The 19,940-nt window shown below is 41.0% G+C and overlaps 1 protein-coding gene and 1 long non-coding RNA gene across 3 annotated transcripts in view; one reads left to right on the forward strand and one right to left on the reverse strand.

The window, feature by feature from the left end:
• The window catches only part of MDFIC (MyoD family inhibitor domain containing), a 45,426-nt gene extending 30,786 nt beyond the window's left edge, over positions 1-14,640 (reverse strand). Inside the window, exons 1-4 of the mRNA XM_081929056.1 lie at positions 14,549-14,640; positions 14,313-14,356; positions 13,804-13,986; positions 3,995-4,126 (exon numbers count right to left, since the gene is read on the reverse strand). Coding sequence (XP_081785182.1) covers positions 3,995-4,126; positions 13,804-13,897 — 226 coding nt within the window. The 5' untranslated portion in view covers positions 13,898-13,986; positions 14,313-14,356; positions 14,549-14,640. The remainder of the gene's footprint in view (positions 1-3,994; positions 4,127-13,803; positions 13,987-14,312; positions 14,357-14,548) is intronic.
• Positions 14,641-14,947: 307 nt separating this feature from the next.
• The window catches only part of LOC309379679, a 113,992-nt gene continuing 108,999 nt past the window's right edge, over positions 14,948-19,940 (forward strand). The window contains exons 1-2 of one of the 2 annotated variants that reach the window (XR_014172590.1): positions 14,948-15,119; positions 16,290-16,971. This is a non-coding gene — a long non-coding RNA (uncharacterized lncRNA). Of the gene's footprint in view, positions 15,120-15,851; positions 16,972-19,940 lie in introns of those variants that run through there. The other variant, XR_014172591.1, reaches the window with a different exon arrangement.

The following is a 19,940-nucleotide window of genomic DNA, read 5'->3' on the forward strand; positions in this document are numbered from 1 at the left end:
CCAGTTCACTTACTCCACAGTATTATTTCAGGAAAGGTGTGGGCAGGTCCTTTTTTTTGTATGCTATACACAGGCAAGCTTCTTTGAAATATACTGGAACCAAATGGAAACATACATCTTAACATAAAATGCAGCTTTATTTCTGGTAGGTTCATAAGGATGCATTACAGCTACGGGGCGGGGAACACTTTAAGTAATATTCACTTCAAACAATATATTGCTTTATGTACTTTATTTAGAAAGCATCAAAACTTTAGTTGCTGATTGGAGTTATGGAGAGATTAACAAGGAAAGGAGAGTGACAAATAATTAGGACTTTCCCTTGTTAAGATAATGATCTTCCGACTTGGGGTTCATATTACCTAAAACTTTTTGGATTAATGACTGAACATGCAGCATAATCGTGTGCATGTCTACTAACAGGCAAATCCCACTCTGCTCACTGGACCCTGCACCCAGGCAAATGAGCATCAGATTGTTCATACATAATAAAAATAGCAAACATCAGTCTTAGGCAGGAAAGCAAAGTTATTCCCTCAGATAACACACTGCCTGTAGATTTAGTCCTCTTTAGAATCATCACTATTAATATGATCAACACTTTTTGAACAATTAGGAGATAGTAGCCTCGTGTCCTTTTCTTAGATTTAAGTTCAGTATATATGGGTAATTCTTAATACAAAGCTTCATAACACTGACAGTTCTTTCTCATTCAAGCGCTGGTTCCAGTTGTCTGAAAACATTCATTCAGTCAGTCATTCAATTTGTATGCCGCTTTTTCACACACACAAAATCACGCTCAAAGAAGGTTACAACAAAGAAAACAGGAATACATTTCAAACCAACACTACAAAAATAATTTCAAAATAACACAGCAAAACAATAGCAAATATAACAGCCATACAAAAAGGCACATTTAAATACTATAAATTTAACAAGATTAATAAAACATGCAGTATCCAATAGCAAAAATAACAAGGGAGCTTCACGGTTTCACCTTAGTCCTAGAAAGACCCCTCCCATGATGTTGCAGCAGCTTCTTATAAGGGGTGGGGTAGCTGGAAACACCCCATTATATAAAACATCGTGTAATTGAGCAATGAAATCCTGACTGGATAAATAACTTTGGCACAAAGTAGCTTTCAGTATATTTTCTGTTGGGCCTCAGTGTAAACTAACCCAATAAGGAAACTCCACCTAAGAGCTGAGAATGCAATAGAGATTTCACACAAGCAAGGTATTATCTGATAAGACTGATCATGTGAATCAATCCTAAATGATGAGCCCCTCAGAGAACAATTCTCTAATACGGACATTGAAAAAACTACCACTTCAGTTTCTCAAGCACTGTGGGGGATTTTTATTTATTTTTATTTTAGTGCATTAGTGCATTACCTTGAAAGGTGCTTGTTTTACATTTTTTATGGCTTGGGTTTACCAAATTTCTCCACTTACTGAATAGTACACAACATATCCCAGAAGTTTATCCTCCCCACTCCCTCCAATATGGATAGAAATATCCCTTTCCAGAAAGAACAAGGTGGATGTTTAGTGAAGAAGAGGATAAATTTGAAGCTGAAATGATGGATGGCAGTGACCTTTCTATCTGTAAAACTTCAGCATATAATAGGCTATTTAATCTTGAGAACTGGATTATTATTAATCAATTATTCATGACAGTTTGAATATATGGGAGATGCTTCTTGTTTTCTTAAATATCACAAAGCTGAAGTCCTGTTTGAGCAACAGGAAGATTAAATCTGAACAAGTCTACAAGACCCATGCCTATTGCTCCTTCAACTTCTATTGCTTATTGCTATAGAATATCGAACAAATTGTGCTGAATTAACTCCTGCTATGATAATTTTGCAGTAATGTGTCATTCAAACAAAGAAAAATAATGGAAAAACAAGAATATTGGTGGTATTTGGCAGAATAGGCTATGTTCTTATGCGAATGGTGACAATGGAATCAGACAGCTTCTCTTTTCGAGGAAAATGTCTCATAAGATCCTAAAAGGTGCTCAAATTAAACGCTGAAATGATTGGCTGCATAACATTGCACTTTGAAGGGTGAAAATAGCAAGGCATGATGTGACAATAGTATGTTTACTTGCATTAGTACTCTTCATGGATACAACTCTAAGTTTACTTCTCATTTTTTAATTTTTAACTTCTCTTAATTTACTAGGAAAATGTAAATTTTAAAGAAAACACAAAGAAGGAATCATTGAATGAATTCAATACATGAAGCCTGGAGAAGAGACAACTAAGGAGATGTAACAGTCATCTTCAAATATCTGAAGGACTGTCACATACATGATGGACCCTATTTATTTTCTGCTGCTCTATGGAAAGGGTGAGGAATCTCAGGCCACAAGGTCAAAAGCAGCTCTTCAGGTCTCTGTTTGGCCCTCAGCCAGGGTTCTCCTTAGGTCATGTACCCTCTCCCAGGCCTCTGTGTCCATCTTAAGTGCTTTTGCCTAGATGGAACATGCTCATGAACATTGATGATGCCTCTTCTTGCTAATACCTGGAAGGAGAAGTGGGATAGAATCATGGACCTTTGTGAGGCTGGAATGTATCCTCCTGTGGAAGGCAAATGTCATATCCACTTTTGCTTCTCACTATGCCTGTCAGTGGTATGCAGCCTCTGGAAAGCTGCTTATGAAAGAATGCAGCTCTCAGGCTGAACAAAACTCCCCAGGCCTGATCCACAGGGTAGAAGCTAAAGCAAGGTGTCCAAATGACAAGAACAAGGATTAAGACTGAACATTAAGAAGAATTTCCTGACAGTGTTAAGCTGTTTAACTGCCCAAAAGTTATTATCTTGCTGTATTTTTTTTTACAATAATAAAAAAATGAAACATCTGGAAACATTTATAATGGGAAAGCTGAGAAGACATATAACAAACAGAGCAATATTTGAAACTGCGTAGATGGATAAACAATCCATTTGGAAGGAGAAAAAAATATTGAGTCATTAAAGCAGCAGTAAACAGAAAGCAAGGCTCTTGTTAAAATTATGATGCATATTATGTTCAATGCAACACAGAAAAGCAAGTTCCTTGGCAAATCAGTCTTACTTACCAATTCTTAATTTTTTTTCAAATAATTGCTTTGTATGTCCTCAATCCAAAATGTTTACTTTTGACTGATTCCATTTTCTACACAATGGAACACTCATATCTTTTAATTCCAATGCAGTTTTACTAGACCATTAAGGAAGACCCATCAAGAACACGTGCTGCACGAAACATGCAAATCATCATCCCAATCTTCTAAAGCCACTGATGCAGAAGTGAAGATTTTACGTATAAGACAACTTCCTACATACACTGCACTTTTCTGCACACCCCTATTTATTGTTGTGAACATCCCTGTTCACTGCAGACCTAGAAATTAGGAACATAAGAACCTGCTGGATCAGGCAAACACCCCCTCTAGGTCCAGCATCCTGTTCTCACAGTGGCCAATCAAATGCCTATTATCCCATCTGTATGAGGGGGAGACATGCACAAGCAGGTAATTGGTGCCATAAAGACTAGCTACTCACGGAGATCAGGCTGGATGAAATTTGAATTTATAACTTGAAAACTTGAATCACTGCCTTCTGTAGAGAATCTGAAGGCACTCTCCTCTCTCCTTAACACACAACAAGACTGACAAATCTCAAGATTGTTCAAAGGGCATTTGCTTTCCTTGGAATTAATGGAAAACAGCATTATGGGATCTTAAAATAATAATTGCACAGATGCGTTGCCTGACATGGTATAATGCATGTTTGCTCAAGTCACAAAAACAGCTTGTTTATCTCTCGGTAGTCTTTGATGATGAAGACTGACAGAAATCTTCCCTGAGAAGAAATTCTATTGACACACATTACAGTTCTACACAAATGCATTTGACACAGATTTAGCTACATCAACAGTCAGTACAAGATTACACTAAAAAGGCAAGTCTAAACAGCAGCAATTAGTTCTGGAAATACTTACTTCTGATGAGGTCATCACCAGTGCAATTCCCCCAGACAGGCTGGTCCTCTGTATCTACTTGTATATTTGAGTTATTTGAAGGTTCTCTGATCTCTCTCTCTCCTAGCGCTGTTCTTCCTCTATCACATTTTTCTAAACAACAACAAAGGATTACACTATAAGCAATTTAAGAAGATTTACCCCTTCCTTTCCAAGCTGCTTTATCAACAAGAATTTACCAAACCATTCTCTTATAAATTGTTCATGGCTAAACTGCAAGAGTTAAGTATTAGCAAAGAGATTAAGGATAACTAAAATTATATAATAATTGTTCTCCATTCTTTTCTTTTTTTGTTGTCTAACTGAGAGGGTGAGTTTTATGTGGAATCTACACACAAATAAAAAAATGTTCTGAGAACGTTTTTTAAAAAAACATTGAATTTTCCATAAGGCTCACCATCACCATCTAGTGTCACATTGCATATTGCACTTAAAACACACTTAAAATGTTTTATTTGCAGCTGTATAGCCGAGTCCTTAGTTGTTGCTATTGTTAAACAGCTGGAAACCTTTGCCACCTACTGTAAAAATGATACCATTTTCAAGTATTATTTTGTATACTTAATTAAGGATTTCTGTACCAGCATTTACAAAATGGTCACAGGGTGTACCACAATTTTTTAAAAAATGCATACATATAAAACATTTAAACAGCAAACTAAAATATCAGCAATAGTATCAGCAGGCCAGCAGAAGTTCCAGCTATACTGTAATTCTGTAATACCTATAGTTCTAGATCTGTGTACTAAATTAAATCAATGATGGTGCAAGGCACACCGCCATAAAGAGGTCATTCCAAAGTGTTGAAGCCGATACTGAGAAGGCCTTATTAGATGCCCTCTCATTTCTTATATCCTGAGTTGAGAGAAACACCAAAAGGCCAACCTGCTGGTCTTATAAAGTGTTGGTCACATGGGCAAGACATGTTAGTATGGCAAGCAACCCCACTGTTTGGCTCTCCTGTGAGATCTCCCTTATTCCAACATCACTGATCACATGGGATGAAACCTCCAAAGCGCAACAATCATGTTCCCTCTGTAACACAGGACTGGCTCTGTGTTATTGGAAAGCACTGGAGTTATGTACAATTAAAAACTTTGAACCTCCAAAGTTCTTCACGGTCCATTTGAAAACTTAAACTCCAAAATTCTTTGGCCAGAATCACAAGAAAGGGCGAGTCATGCTGCACAGATACACTGTGTGTGTGTGTGTGTGTGTGCATGCATGTATGTATGTTGCTGTTTAGTCGTTTAGTCGTGTCATATATGTATGTATATACAGGGTGAGTCCTTTAAAAGAGGCCCCATTGATACACAGTACACATGTTCCACGGGGCCTCTTTTAAAAGACTAACCATATATATATATAGTAATGGTTCTAGGGGTTGCTCGTGCGTAAACCGGTGCCACACCTGGCTGGGTTGCCTGAGTAAACCTTTTCTGCCGGACAGCCACTCGCCCGTGGCTGTCTCAATCGCTGGCAGAATCCGTCAGTGGGCGTTTCTTGAACTTCTTCCAGCAAAGAAGCTCTTTGACGCCTAGTCTCCGCCTACTCTCCCTGCGCGGAAGCCTTCTGCGCAAGGAGGGTGTGGGCAGCGGAGGACCATTACTCTTCCCACTGGTCCCCGGCGAGGAGTCATGGGACCGTCTCGTCGATTCCCCCATCTGCCCCCCTTCTCCACTGGTGCTACGCTGATTCCCTTCCCCAGAAGATGGGCTGCCTCTCCCCATCCCGGGACGCTCTCTGGAATCCCTCTGGCGCCTGCTCTCTCCCTCTGGCCCTGATGGCAGTTCACACACACACACACACACACACACACACACACACACCCACGCATAGAAGCTGAAGATTTCTGATACACAGAAAAATAATGTTACATTCATATATCTAAATTTTTAAAAAGCACCAGTCATATGACCAAAATCCTATTTAATAAAGCAATTCCAGATATCTTTATGTGGCCAACTTTTGAAGTACTTTCCAGCCTACATACTTCAGCGATTACACAAATAGCCCCAATCTGCACTATTTTAGAATTGGCAAACATAATTAAAGGGAAAGCAAATTTTGCATAAACATTTTGAATTTAGGAAGTGCATTTTAGATACTTTCATGGCCAACCTTTAGATATGTGTATTGTAGTTCAATTAAACAATGTACCGGTACATGTGCACTGAAGAGCTGTGATTGATGACAGATCTTTCTTTAAAGGTTCCATGGCAGGTGGTCTCTGTGGTGCAATGGATCAGTGCATCTGGCTGTTAACCAGAAGGCTGGTGGTTCGAGCCCACCTAGGAATGGCTGCGGGCAGGATTCCTGCATTGCAGGGGGCTGGACTAGATGACTCTTGGGGTCCCTTCCAACTCTACAATTCTATGATAAAGAGCCATGTCATTTTTCAAAGTAAAAAGCTGTTTGCCTTTTTAGCATTGCGTTGACTGCAGCAGGAACTTCAAAGGAAATATCAACTCTGTTGCATTTGCCCATACCGCATCACTCGGTTCAAAGTTCTGACTGGAAAAGAATCTGAGATCGGAAACTGCTGTACTAGGCAGACCAGGATAGTATGAGGTAAAAGCCAATGTCACTAAAGTCGTTTAGGCTTTGACTTCAGAAGAATATGCATGTGTCACCGCCACATGGGCATTAATCATCTTAACTGAAATTATGCACAAGAAACTGAATGTAGAAGTATGTCCTTGCGACATTTACACTTAAGCTTGTCGAGAAATCTTGCATTTTCTTGGCCGATACTAATAAATTCATAGTTGTGTTAGAAGCAAGAAGAACAATGTAACATAAGACGATAATACAAGACACTATTGTCTCAAAGGGTATTACTCATCACTCAAAACTGTAGCATTTAATAAATACGAAAAATCTTAGCAACTTTTTCAACCGTTAAGAGGGGCAGGAGGGGGAATCCAATTACTCATAACATTAAAACCAGTTACCAGTAAAAGGTGGCACAAAATCTGGAAAAATTAGAGTAATTGTGAAACTCGATATTTTAGCAGTATTGATTTACTGTTATTTCTATTGGAGCACAATAGCAAAAATGTCATAGCTTTCTCTCATAAAAAGTACCTCTTTCCAAAGCATATCTGCCCATGTAAGAGACTGTGTGACTGCTATATTCATTTCACGCTTACCAACCTCAAGTTACAACCCGATTTGGAGTTGATATGCAGCAAAACATCCTTAGAAAATCACTTTGTTCACTTATCTATCATTCTCTGTACAGTATTATTAAACAGTAAATAGAAATCTCACTAAGTTTGAAATCCTAAACACACTTATTAGGGAAAAAGCACCACTGAACACAACAGGGCTTCCTACTGAGTAAACATGCATAATATTGTGCTATAAATGTACCTTCTAGAACAGTGGTCCCCAGTTAGCTAAGTACTGTGGACCCACTGTTTTATAAAATCCAAGCCATGGATCCCATGCTTTTGAATTTTTTGATACCTTTATGGTAGTTTTTGTTATGTGAACGGTGCCACAGACACCTTGAGTGGGTTACGTGAACCCCCTGGCACCAGTTGGGAACCACTGTTCTAGAATACTTTTAGTTCACAACAGGTTACAGATCTATGAGTCCTGAGTGGCACTTTTAGGCAACTGCAACACAAGTGGGAAGCCTCTCTAACCAAAGGGGAATGGGGGTGAGCAGGAAAGACAGCTGAATCACTTTACTTGTTGCAGTTCTCCAAACTCAAAAAAGCTCCAACTCAAATCTGAACTCAGAAACATTTACAGTAAGTTACATGATGACTCATCTGTGCGTATTATGGGCTGCTGTCTCTCAAGCTTTGCAGATATTACTGACTCCTGTTAGCATCATCATACAAAGGCAAATGCAGCTATTGACTGAATAGTACATAATCTACTCAGTGGAGATCTTTTCCACTGGCTGAATTTTAATGACAGACGAGGCCCCCACATTTCCATATTAGAGTTTGGCTCCATTTGGCTCAGATCTTGCACCGACACCCTTGTCGTGTGCTTCAGATCTGAGCAGCCAAGGCTCAGCTCTCATCCAGAATAAGATTTTCCTCCTAATTATAAACATACCAATGTTTCAATTAATCAGTCTTTGTTTCAGGCGTTTCAGGAAGTATCTGCTTGCACTGTTTTATTTTTTGTAATGGTGTGGTCCATTAAACGTTCAGAATGATAGCGTGAATGCAAGGAAGAGTGTGAAGGAGAAGGTATGGTACTAACAAATCGTTGCAAGTCTGGTTGCAGTTCCTCAATTATGGCAAAGAAGGCAAGAACTTCACAATTTGCTTTGTTCTAAGTATATTTATGCCACCTTTCAATTACAGTAAATTCCCAGGGCAGTTTACAAAATAACATCAAGAACCATATTGTCAGGAAAGCAGTATTTAATGTCTGGATAAAATACAAAGACTTATTGGAAAATAAAACTCCGAGGTGGCTGTCACCTCTGGAGGCCAAGGCCCGAAAAAGACCCAATATGGAGGCCAACTGGCCAAAGTATTGGGAAATATTAGAAAGAGACGGAGACAATTGGAAATTGCAGAGTTTAGAGAAAATGAAAGATAAAGTGCGAGACTGGTTACATTATGCTCAGATTAAAGAAGTGTTTAAGAATGATAAAAAATTAGGATTCCAGGTGGAGAAATCGAAGTTGGAAACAGAATTGTTAGAACCTAAGACCAAAGTACTTTCAAAAATGTATAATTTGCTGCTGAAATGGAACACACAAGACGAAATGGTCAAATCGGCTATGATAAAGTGGGCTCAGGATATTGGGCATAATATTATGTTTGAAGATTGGGAAAGGTTGTGGACCACAGGGCTGAACTTCACTGCATGTAATGCTCTGAAGGAAAATGTAATGAAAATGATATATAGATGGTACATGACCCCAGTTAAATTGGCCAAAATATACCATTCGTCTGATAATAAATGTTGGAAATGTAAGGAAAATGAAGAAACATTCTTTCACCTCTGGTGGACTTGCCCTAGAGTGAAGGTCTTCTGGGAAATGATATATAACGAGCTGAAAAAGGTGTTTAAATATACCTTTACCAAGAAACCAGAGGCCTTTCTTCTGGGCATTGTCGGCCAGAATGTGTTAAAGAAAGACAGAACATTTTTTATGTATGCAACAACGGCAGCAAGGATACTCATCGCTAAGAATTGGAAAGCTCAAGATCTACCCACACTGGAAGAATGGCAGATGCAGCTGATGGACTATATGCAACTAGCTGAGATGACTGGCAGAATCCGAGACCTGGGAGAGGAGAGGGTTGAAGAAGACTGGAAGAAATTCAAGATTTATCTACAAAAGTATTGTAATTTGTCTGAATGTTAACAAGGATGTCAGAGCAGAAATAATTGTCTACCATCAAATTAGATTTGAGTTTAATCATAAGGGAAATAAGGAAAGTATATATTCCTTTTTGGAGAAACAACTTTATAATGATGCTTGGAAACAACTTTATAATGATGCAAGTGGAAGCGGGAGACGTGAGGGAGTCCAAAGTAGTAATGAAAAGATGTTAATTAACCAATGTTGTTTATTAAATATGCATTTGTATTAAAAAACCTTAATAAAAATTTATATATATAAAAAAAAGTCTACAAAATAACATGAAAATACAAAAAATACAGCAAACTAAATGCAACAAAATAATAAAATAGTTAGCAAAATTAAAACTGCATCTAAAATGTTTGGGAACATAAAAATGTACATGCCTGGCAGCAACAGGATAATAAAGCACCTGTAGGGCAAAAATCTCTAGAAATCTCTATGGGGGGGAAATCTCTGGTGCACCACAACTAAGTAATAATATATGACCATGTGCTGAATACTTCTCACCACTGACTACCACCCAAACATCTGGAATTACAGAAGGTGAGTAGGTGAGGGAAATAGGATGACAGCTTGACATCCAGACAACTCCTAATTTCATTGGCAGGCAAAAAGTTCCGCCTCCTCTCTCCACAATCACACACCCTTATGACCTTTTAAATTACATCGTCATTTTCCACTTTATACATTACTGGTGTTCATCTGCTTTTAAAAGATGTGGGTCTGCTGCACAGGATAGTTTGGGCCTAAGAAAATGGCAAAATTTTGAGGCTGATCTTTCAACTGTAGCACTAAACAGCATAAATAGATCATCTCTCTTTATACTAGTATCTAAAATGGCACTGAGATTACACGTAAAATCTGGGATACAAATAACAATACATAGCTGGAAATGTAGTTTTTCTCAATGTTGAATCATTTATGCTTGTCCTCAACATGCTTTTAATCTTGATTGATTCTAGAGTAAGCCATCCACAATGGGGTATGCAGAGTCAAGTCACCTGATGTGTGCTTTAAAACTCTTCCTGTGATTAGACTATCCATGCCTTTTTCTCCCTGCATATGGCCAAGGTAAATGAAGAAAGAATTGGTGATTGCAATCCTGGTGTATGCCACCTTCAAATCCATTTTCCTTCATATAGGTGTCGGCTTCTGTTAAAGAAACTCAGCACCAGCCAGACTAGCCCATATCAGTGCCACTCACCCCAAACTTGCTAGAGGAGGTGCATGTCAACAGGGTCACACCAGCACATGTGGTGGACCTGTGAAAAGTGGTCACATTGTGGGAATCAATATTTGGGGGGTTTTGTGCCATAACCGGACAAAACATCATTAAATCCCTGAATCTGGTTTAACTTGCATGGGAGATACAGTGGTACCTTGGGTTACATACACTTCAGGTTACATACGCTTCAGGTTTCAGACTCCGCTAACCCAGAAATAATACCTCGGGTTAAGAACTTTGCTTCAGGATGAGAACAGAAATCGCGCTCCGGCGGCAGCAGGAGGCCCCATTAGCTAAAGTGGTGCTACAGGTTAAGAACAGCTTCACGTTAAGAACGGACCTCCGGAACAAATTAAGTACTTAACCCGAGGTACCACTGTAATATGGACCTGCATTTCAAACATCTTATTGGTCTGTTCTTGTTGGCAGCTAGGCCAGTAGTAGCAAAGTATTGGAAGGAGCTTTTCTGGGACCGCCTACATCTGTTTTCAAATGGACACACTGCAGACTAATGCAGGGTCAATCTGCAATGAACTTTTGTTTTCTGAATGAAACCGGTTTATCAAGAAGTGTTTTTCAGGGGCTAAACGTATGCAATAGATCTAGACTGCATGTGAACTTTATCAGGAAAAAACAAATACCTTAGTCTCCATTGATTCTAGAATAAAATGTGTGCATGCACCAACTATAACCACAGTTAACAGTTTACCATGAACTCCTGCTTTGCATGCAACAAACCATAACTGTGGCTTAGTGTTACGTACAACCAGGGATTGTGGTTTGTTTCACGCAAACAAACTATGAATGGGAAGCTTCACATTACCGTTTCTTTGATGACAACATAGCCATACAAAGAGGAATAGTTCTAATACAGATTCTATGGGAAGGAATCTTGCTTTTTTTTTACAGACCTGTGATACATTTAAGGCATCTCAAAAAGCAAGTAAGTTTGATTCTTGTTTGCATCTCCATGCGTGTTAAGTAAATGAGATACCCATACACTGCAACAGACCATAGACAGGTTTCAAATCTGAGAAATGCTCATGGAAGTGGCCTAAGTATGTCAATACATTATATATTGTTCCTTAATAGCTCAAAAAGTGTTCCATAAAACAGCTCTGATGTTTGCAGGCATACACCCAACTCCAGATAATAAACTGGCAGCATTTTGTCATAGCTGAATTTTCTGAAAACACTAAGCAATCCTATTTAGAATGCATTACAGAAGTCCAACCTGGAGGTCACTAGGGCATGAATGACCATGACTCTGTCCAACTTTGCCAGGGAGAGGTGTAACTCGTGCACTGGACAACACTGGTAAAAGATACCCTTAGTCACTGCCATTGTGTAAGTGGAAAAGTTACCTTAGTAACCTCTGCAGCAACTCTGTGCCATACAGTTCAATCTTATGCGTGTTTTAAGTACCACCATGTTAAATGGAATTTACCTGCAACTTATTAAAAGGCTGCAATCAAATGTTCTTTGTTCGGCCCAGTATACCTGAAGGAGCGTCTCCACCCCCATCGTTCTGCCCGGACGCTGAGGTCCAGTGCCGAGGGCCTTCTGGCGGTTCCCTCACTGCGAGAAGCAAAGCTACAGGGAACCAGGCAGAGGGCCTTTTCAGTAGTGGCGCCCGCCCTGTGGAACGCCCTCCCATCAGATGTCAAAACGATAAACAACTACTTGACATTCAGAAAACATCTTAAGGCAGCCCTGTTCAGGGAAGTTTTTAATGTATGATATTTTAGTGTTTCCTGGTTTCTATGGAAGCCGCCCAGAGTGGCTGGGGGGGCCCAGCCAGATGGGCGGGGTATAAATAATAAATTATTATTATTATTATTATTATTATTATTATTATTATTATTATTATTTATGAGGGTGAAAATCCCACTGATCACAGTGGGATTTACTTTAAAGTAAACCTTCCTTGGATTGGGCTGTTATTGATTTTCCCTATGAATTCTTTAGAAGTTTACTTCTGACGAAAGTTACATGGCAAGGATAGTTAAGCGCTTCTACAAGAAGAAAGGTTTGTTATTATTAACACATATTTCTAGTGTGTCAAATTCATCCCTGAGTTTAGATCGCTGCTGCAACAATATTGCCACTACACAGTTGTGGCCTAGTGTAAGTATTTATTTTGGTCTTCAAATATTATTGTGCATAGTTGAGTATCCTTTAAGGACAAAGTGTCAGTTCTAAAAGAATAAAAACAATGAAGTGGTTGAAATACTACATATTGCCTGTAAAAGAAGAAAAAAAGATTTAAATGCCTCTCATTTTATTTATAGGAAAAGGTATTCCAAAATCTAAAACACTTTAAATGTTGTTAAAACATGGAAACCTTTACAATAAACAGTGTCACATGGCCATCCTCCTACTTGAATGTGCTCACTTTAAACTTGTCGCCTAGTGAATCTAGAAGGCAAATTTTAAAACAAAATTGAAAGTAAACAGCCAGCTACACATAGGAGGCTGCCTTACACTGACCAACCAGTAGTCCATCAAGCTCAAGTATTGCCTACACTGACTGGCAGCCACTCTCCTGGGTTTCAGATAGTGGTCCCTCATTGTCCTACCTGGAGATGCTGGGACCTTCTACATGCAAAGCAGACGTTCTACCACTGAGCTACAGTCATTGAGCTGCAAACATTTTGTTGCATATATACGGTAAGCATTTTAAAGCATATCTACTCTGGAGCAGCTGCTCATGAGCACACTTTCAGGCAGCTTGGTAGGGAGAAGATAAAGGCCTAGCCTGACAGCACCTGCCCCCTCCCCTCCAGTTTCAAAACTACTACTCTACAAGGCGAAAAATAAAGGTTTTGTACATATTTAGTCCGGCATTCCTCGGCCTGCTTTGGAATTTGGGAGGTGTGGCAAAAATGGCAACAAACAAAAAAATGCTAGGAGTGAAGAACAGCCGATGCATCTAGAGGAAAGCTCTGGAGAAGGAAGTGACACAGGGACACAAAACCCCTCATTTTGTGCCTGTATTGCAGAATAATTCCACACACACCCCACACACTTTCCTAACAGGATGTAGAGAAGGTAAGCAAGCTGTAAGCGGCCTGGAAAAGGCAACACACCCCCCCCCTCCCCTTCCCAATGCACACAGCCTAATCTCAGCTGCATCATTTCAGCTGTTCAGCCGTCGCGGCTCTTCTCCCCCCGAAGAAAAACTTTCGAGCAACTTACCTCGAGGGAGCGAGATCAAAAAGCTGTTTTCAGCCGGAGCTGCGCGCTCTGGCCCTTCAGGCCCTGAAGGAAGAGGTTCTCTCGCTTGGGACATCTGCCAAGCTCTCTTCCTCCGAGTAATAAAGAGCTTAAACGCCCCTCTCCTCCTCCTCCTCCTCCTCTCGACAAGGCTAACGCAAGACCCTGAAGGAAGAAACAAATGAAGAAGTCTTTCAGATGGGCTTCGAGGCGCGCATTCTCTCACACACATATATATACGTATTATCTGACTCGCTTGCAGGCAAAGGACGGGAGATGCGCCGCCGCCAAAGAGAAGCCCGAACTTTTTTTTTGCAAAGCAACCGGGTGCGCCGGTTTCTGCTAAAATGTAACATGCGCACAAACACATATACACACTCTCTCGCTCTGTTGTTTATTTTTTAACCCAAAGCACCGCGCGCGAAGAAGAGGAGCAAGCCCAAAGCTTCGGGCCGAAACAAAACAAAAGCAACCTCCTTCAGCGCCTTTACCTTGGCATTTCCTCTCAAGAAGTCCTGCTCTCTTCCTTCCCGGGCTTGGGAGGGAAAGAAGGAAGGAAGGAAGGAAATAGAGGGGAGGGGGAGAGAAATAACTTTAGCAGGAGCTCTTCTCCCAGGCCAGCCGCTTCCCCAACATCTCCCCTCCCGTTCCCGCCTCTTTCTTCGGCGCCCCCCCTTCTTTCCTTTCCTCCGGCTGTTTAGCACCCCGCCCGCCCCCACCCACCCACCGGGGCAGCAGCTCAGCTTGGCCCCAGACGGAGCCTCCCAGCGCGGAAACTGGCGTCAGCTTCGGCTCGCGCCCCTCCCGCCAAAACTGGGGCTCTCGCGCTCTCTTTCTCTTTCGCCCTCCCCACCCGCCGTCATCGTTTCCTCACGAAAACCGCCTGGCTCTTCTTTTCAGACTGGCAGCGCGGTACTTACTTAAAAAGACATTAAAAAACAAAACAAAAACAAACCCGAGCCTGGCCTGGTCCCAAAGAACAACTAGCCTGACTATAGTTGTTTTTGTTGTCCCTGAATGGCGTGAACGTATTTTTACAACAGAAATTGACTCCGGCGGAACCTGTTGCACCTGACGGCCTTTGGGCCTCTGATAAATATACTTGTTTTGCCCTTTCTCACACCTATATGGCCCAGACATGAGAAAGGTCCTCTTCAGGGCAAAACAAAAGTCCTTCTGTATACTCTACAAATGCTCTGCTTCAACGCGGATCCTCTAGGCCCAGGGAGTTTTATATGGTGTTATAGGGCTCCTGCCAGGGCCAGATTTAGGTTTGATGAGGCCCTCAGCTACTGAAGGTAATGGGGCCCTTTATATGTCCAGCTGTCCTTAGTCCACAACAGATTGCCGCTGTTTTTTGTGTTGAATATAGGCTATATGGTAATTTATGGACCTAATATGTAGGTATCTAAAGCCATTTGCGCATAACAAAATATGTATTTTATCAAAGTAATTGTTGAACTTATATACAATTAAGAAGTATATTAATAGTGAAATACAGTGGTACCTCGGGTTACATATGCTTGAGGTTACAAACTCCGCTAACCCAGAAATAGTACCTTGGGTTAGGAACTTTGCTTCAAGATGAGAACAGAAATTGTGCAGCGGTGGCAGTGGGAGGCCCCATTAGCTAAAGTGGTGCTTCAGGTTAAGAACAGGTTAAGAACGGACCTCCAGAACGAATTAAGTACTTAACCTGAGGTACCACTGTACAATTAAGAAGAAGTATATTTGGGGGGCCCAAGCTATAGCTTGTTTAGCTTAGATGTAAATCTGGCACTGGCTCCAGTCCTAAATACACTAAATGCCATCGGATTTGATGTTTTTCTGGACTACACTTTAGGAGTACAGGTGTGTGCCCCCATAGGAATGAACTCCTAGGGGCAGAGGGGTATTTGCCTCTCCCCCAATAAAATATCTGAAGGGGGGCCCCCACCCCCAAAACGTTGATGGGGCATTGCCATTCAAATTATGTGTGTGCACCATGTCATGTGATCAATTAGGCAAGGTGGGGCTTACCTGCACCCCCACCCAATTTTTTATTCAAGTTGGCACCCCTTACCCCCCCCATAGAATCATAGAAGTGTAGAGTTGGAAGGGGTCGCAAGGGTCATCTAGTCCAACACCCTGTGATGCACGGATCTTTTACCCAACGTGGGACGTTCTACTTGCACACAACCACGTATATGTGTAGTACAGGGAAATAAATAATTTGATTTAAATTGCAAAAAATGGCCCCAAAGGGGCAAAAACGGCCCCAAAAAGAGCAGGAAAACTGCAAAAATGGAATGGTACAAAAAGCAGGAAAGGGGCTAGCAATCCCAGCAGCCTTTGCAACTTTGATCCCATGCATCTGAAAGGAGGTTCGGAAGGAGCAATTGTAGTTGAATTTGGTGAATGTTTGGCAGAGTTTTCAGATGAGTTTTCGGAGATGGCACCTAAACACAAGGCATTGTCATCTTCCTCAGGTGCCGAGAAACTGAAGAAGCAGCAAGTGCTGCTCACGGGGGAGGAGAAACTGGAAGCGCTGGGCTGTTTACAAGACTGTATGACCGTGTGTGCTGTGGCATGGAAGTAAGGCAGGAATGAGTCCAGCATATGTGCCATCAAGATACAGAAGAAGGAAATCTGGGCAGGAGTAGCAGCGAGTGCACCAACAACTGCAAAGGTCACCAGCAATGTGTGGGACAAGGTTCTGGTGAAGACAGAGAAGGCTGGAGGACATGAACCGCAAGCGTGTCCCCATTGATGGCAACACGTTGTGCCAGAAAGCTCTCAGGCTGTTCGCAGTTTCAAGTCTGCTACTGGAGAGGGGAAACAGTGTGTGAAGGAGTTCTAAGCCAGCTCTGGTTGGCTGCACCACTTGAAGGGTCACTACAGTTTTAAGAATATCCACACCACTGGTGAAGCTGCATTCACGGACAAGGAGGTTTCCCAAGCATACCCTGACCAGCTGAAAAGACAACAGCGTCAGCTGCCCATTACCCAGTACCTCTGCAGGACACCTGCAGCAGTACCATCAGCAGCAAGTGAATCTGAGCCATGGCCAAGGACTTCAGGGTACCGGTCTACCCACCCCCTTGTCGTTTCCACATCATCCAGTGATGAGAAAGACTCAGAGCCACCAGTGCCACCATTCATGCCAGTCTGGTAAGTGCTGCTGGGTTTTTTAAGAGTTCCCAGAGGTTTACTGGGTGTTTACAGGCTTTTTAGATGGTGTTCCCCACTGTAGTTCATTTCACATATACACGCTGTACCTGGCAACATAACCCCTGCGTAACTGGGGAGACACCTGTACTTGTGGTAACAGACTTCACATGCAAAGTACCCCAACAGTATCCTCTGTCTTTCCTAGAAGCCTAGAATACATCACAGAAATTCAAAGGTGAGGGAAAGGTATTTTATTCATTACTATTGCTACCAACTTGTAGGCCTCCAGAGTTGAACCTCAGCAGTAAAATCAAATGAAGCCCAATGTTGCCCCAGAATTACTGGAATACAGTCGTACATTGGAAGTTGAACGGAATCCGTTCTGGAATTCCATTTGTATTCTAAAACATTCAGAAACCAAAGCGTCATTTCTGATTGGCTGCAGGAAGCTTTGGAAGCCGCGGAAGCCCCGTCGGACGTTTGGGTTCCAAAGTACATTCGCAAACCAGAACACTCACTTCCGGGTTTGCAGCATTTGGGAGCAAAACATCTGAGTATTTTGTTCCCCCTCCCAGACTGTGAGGGGTGGGGGGAACGTGCACAAACGGATTAAAAGCAAATGCACCAACAGCCTCTTACGCTATGGGTTAAGCCAGGGGTTGCCAACCATCACAACTCAGCACCTGAGTATGCTATTGATATATTGTAATATGATTAAATACCTCATAGAGCAGGGGTTTTATTATTTATTTCATATGTTTATATACAGTATGCCACTTAATACAACAGTTTCCGAAATGTTTCACAAAAAGATAACAAATGCTGTAAACAATGAAACTAAAAAGACTACAGTACCAGATGGGGAATCACAGAACAGCAAAGGCAATTCATAGCAGCACACTTTTAAAAAATCCTAAAATTTGGTGGATTGACTCGGTGGTCAGACCACCAGGTAAGGTACCTGTAAGGTGGTTGTAAAATTGCAAAGGTATGACCTCCGTTATCCAGACCTCAGCTACCTCCCCACCCATTATTTGGGGGGTCGGAAATCAACACCTGAGCTAGGAGCAGGACTATGACAGCTAGTCCTGACTGCCCAAAGTCACATGACTCACTAGGCTCTCTCCTATGGGTTAATCTTGGATATCTTTTTTAAAAGCCTATGTTAATACAGGATATATAGAAGCTCAGTTTTTTTCATGTCTTATCTACTAAAAACATACTCAGCATACTTAGTGACACTGTGATCAACTCCCTCAGGATGGTAAGCGCAGCCTGGCTGGATCAGGCTAAATGCCTATCTAGTCCTGGCAAACTGTTTCAGTTCAGGCAGTTTAGTTCAGATACCCTACTTTTTCTACAGCGAAGCAGAGGAGAATTATATTTGATTAGTTTTTTTATGAATTTATGAATCACTTTTCACTTAAGTTTCAAGGCGGTTTACAATTTACCATAATAGCAAGCTAAAATTAGAAATAAAGGCAATAGAAACAACTAAACGGTTTTAAATCAATACAAATAAAACACCCAAGGATATATATTAAAAGTCAAAACAAAACAAAAATGCCTTTACTTGTTTCTGCAAAGTAAAAAATAGTGGGCACATTTCATATCTCAGTAGGGATGCATGCTGGAAGCCCTGTTCCAAATTGCTGTGGAGTGGGCTTCTGCTATCTTAGGGACTTCAAGGAGACACCCTCCTACAGAATGCAGTGACCCACTGGGGATGTAAGACAGTCTCTGCTGCAGTAAACTGGTCCTGAGCCTCCCAGGGCTGATTTAAACCTTGTGGCTGCAGCATGTGTGAAGCTATAACAGGAAGATAATTAAGCCAGACTCCTCAAAACACATGTATCTGTCATGACCTGCGTGAGATTTAGACACTTATAACTGTGACTAGAGGTGAACCCTATCTTAAGAAATCACCAGAAAATGATTTTGTGGTAAGGTTTCTCACAATATGTCCCAAATACAACTTGTTCTGTTTTTCTTATTTTATGCAACTGCATTTTCAAATGTGAGGGGGAAGTGGTATTGCAAAGCATAATTTGCATATATTTATTTATTTTCCTTACATTTATATCTCTACTTTTGGCCCCTGGTGGAAGGTAAGGCAAGCATACTTGTGTTTCTTAAGTGATCTCCCAACCAGGCATTAACCAGATCCAGACTTGATTTGTAGTAGTGGCAGAGTGGAAGCCTCATGTGCCTTCAGACCATGGCCTGCTCCATAATTTCTCCATAACATTGAGAAATTATGAGAAAATTGAGAAAAACCTTGTCTTAAGTGTGTATGTGTTTTTTAAAAAAATCTATAATCATTTATATAATCACTTAAAACAAAAATAAATCTCTAACATTATAATCAGGGATGTTCCTATACTTTGCTTACTATGCATTTGAGTCCACTGCAAAGTGCGGTACTGGTGAGACCACCCCAGCCATCTGCCATCTTAATCTGCCCAGAGGCGTCTATACATATAAATTAGCACATGCAAATTTGTGTCATGGGCCCATGCCCCGAATCCTTTAAGTACCTAGCAATGCCTCCTGGTTTCTCATCAACACACAATCAGATTTGGTTTCAACTGACTGTACTATTGTGCTCTCAAAACTAATCTCCAGCTTTGCTAATGTACTGATCACAAGGCCTTACTTTCTCTGTTGTCTGTCTTTCAAGGGCTCTGTGAGGTCTAAATTGAGCTAGAGATTCAGACATGTATTCCATTTTGGTTTTTTAATTCCTAAGGGAGCATGTATTTCTCATTTACTGCCTTGTCCCTGCCTTGTCTGTAACTTGAAACCTTGAAAGCAAATTAGGTTTGTAACTTAATTAAGTGCCTATTTGAACTCATTCCTCCATCATGGTATGAAAAAATCTGAATACATGGCTGGATAAAGACCAACCTGGCATTTCTAAATAAATGTTGTAATTTATTGAACCATCTGTATTTCCATGATTTATACAG

Source organism: Podarcis melisellensis, assembly GCF_964234715.1.
Source record: "Podarcis melisellensis genome assembly, chromosome: 10".
NCBI classification, from domain to species: Eukaryota; Metazoa; Chordata; class Lepidosauria; order Squamata; family Lacertidae; genus Podarcis; species Podarcis melisellensis.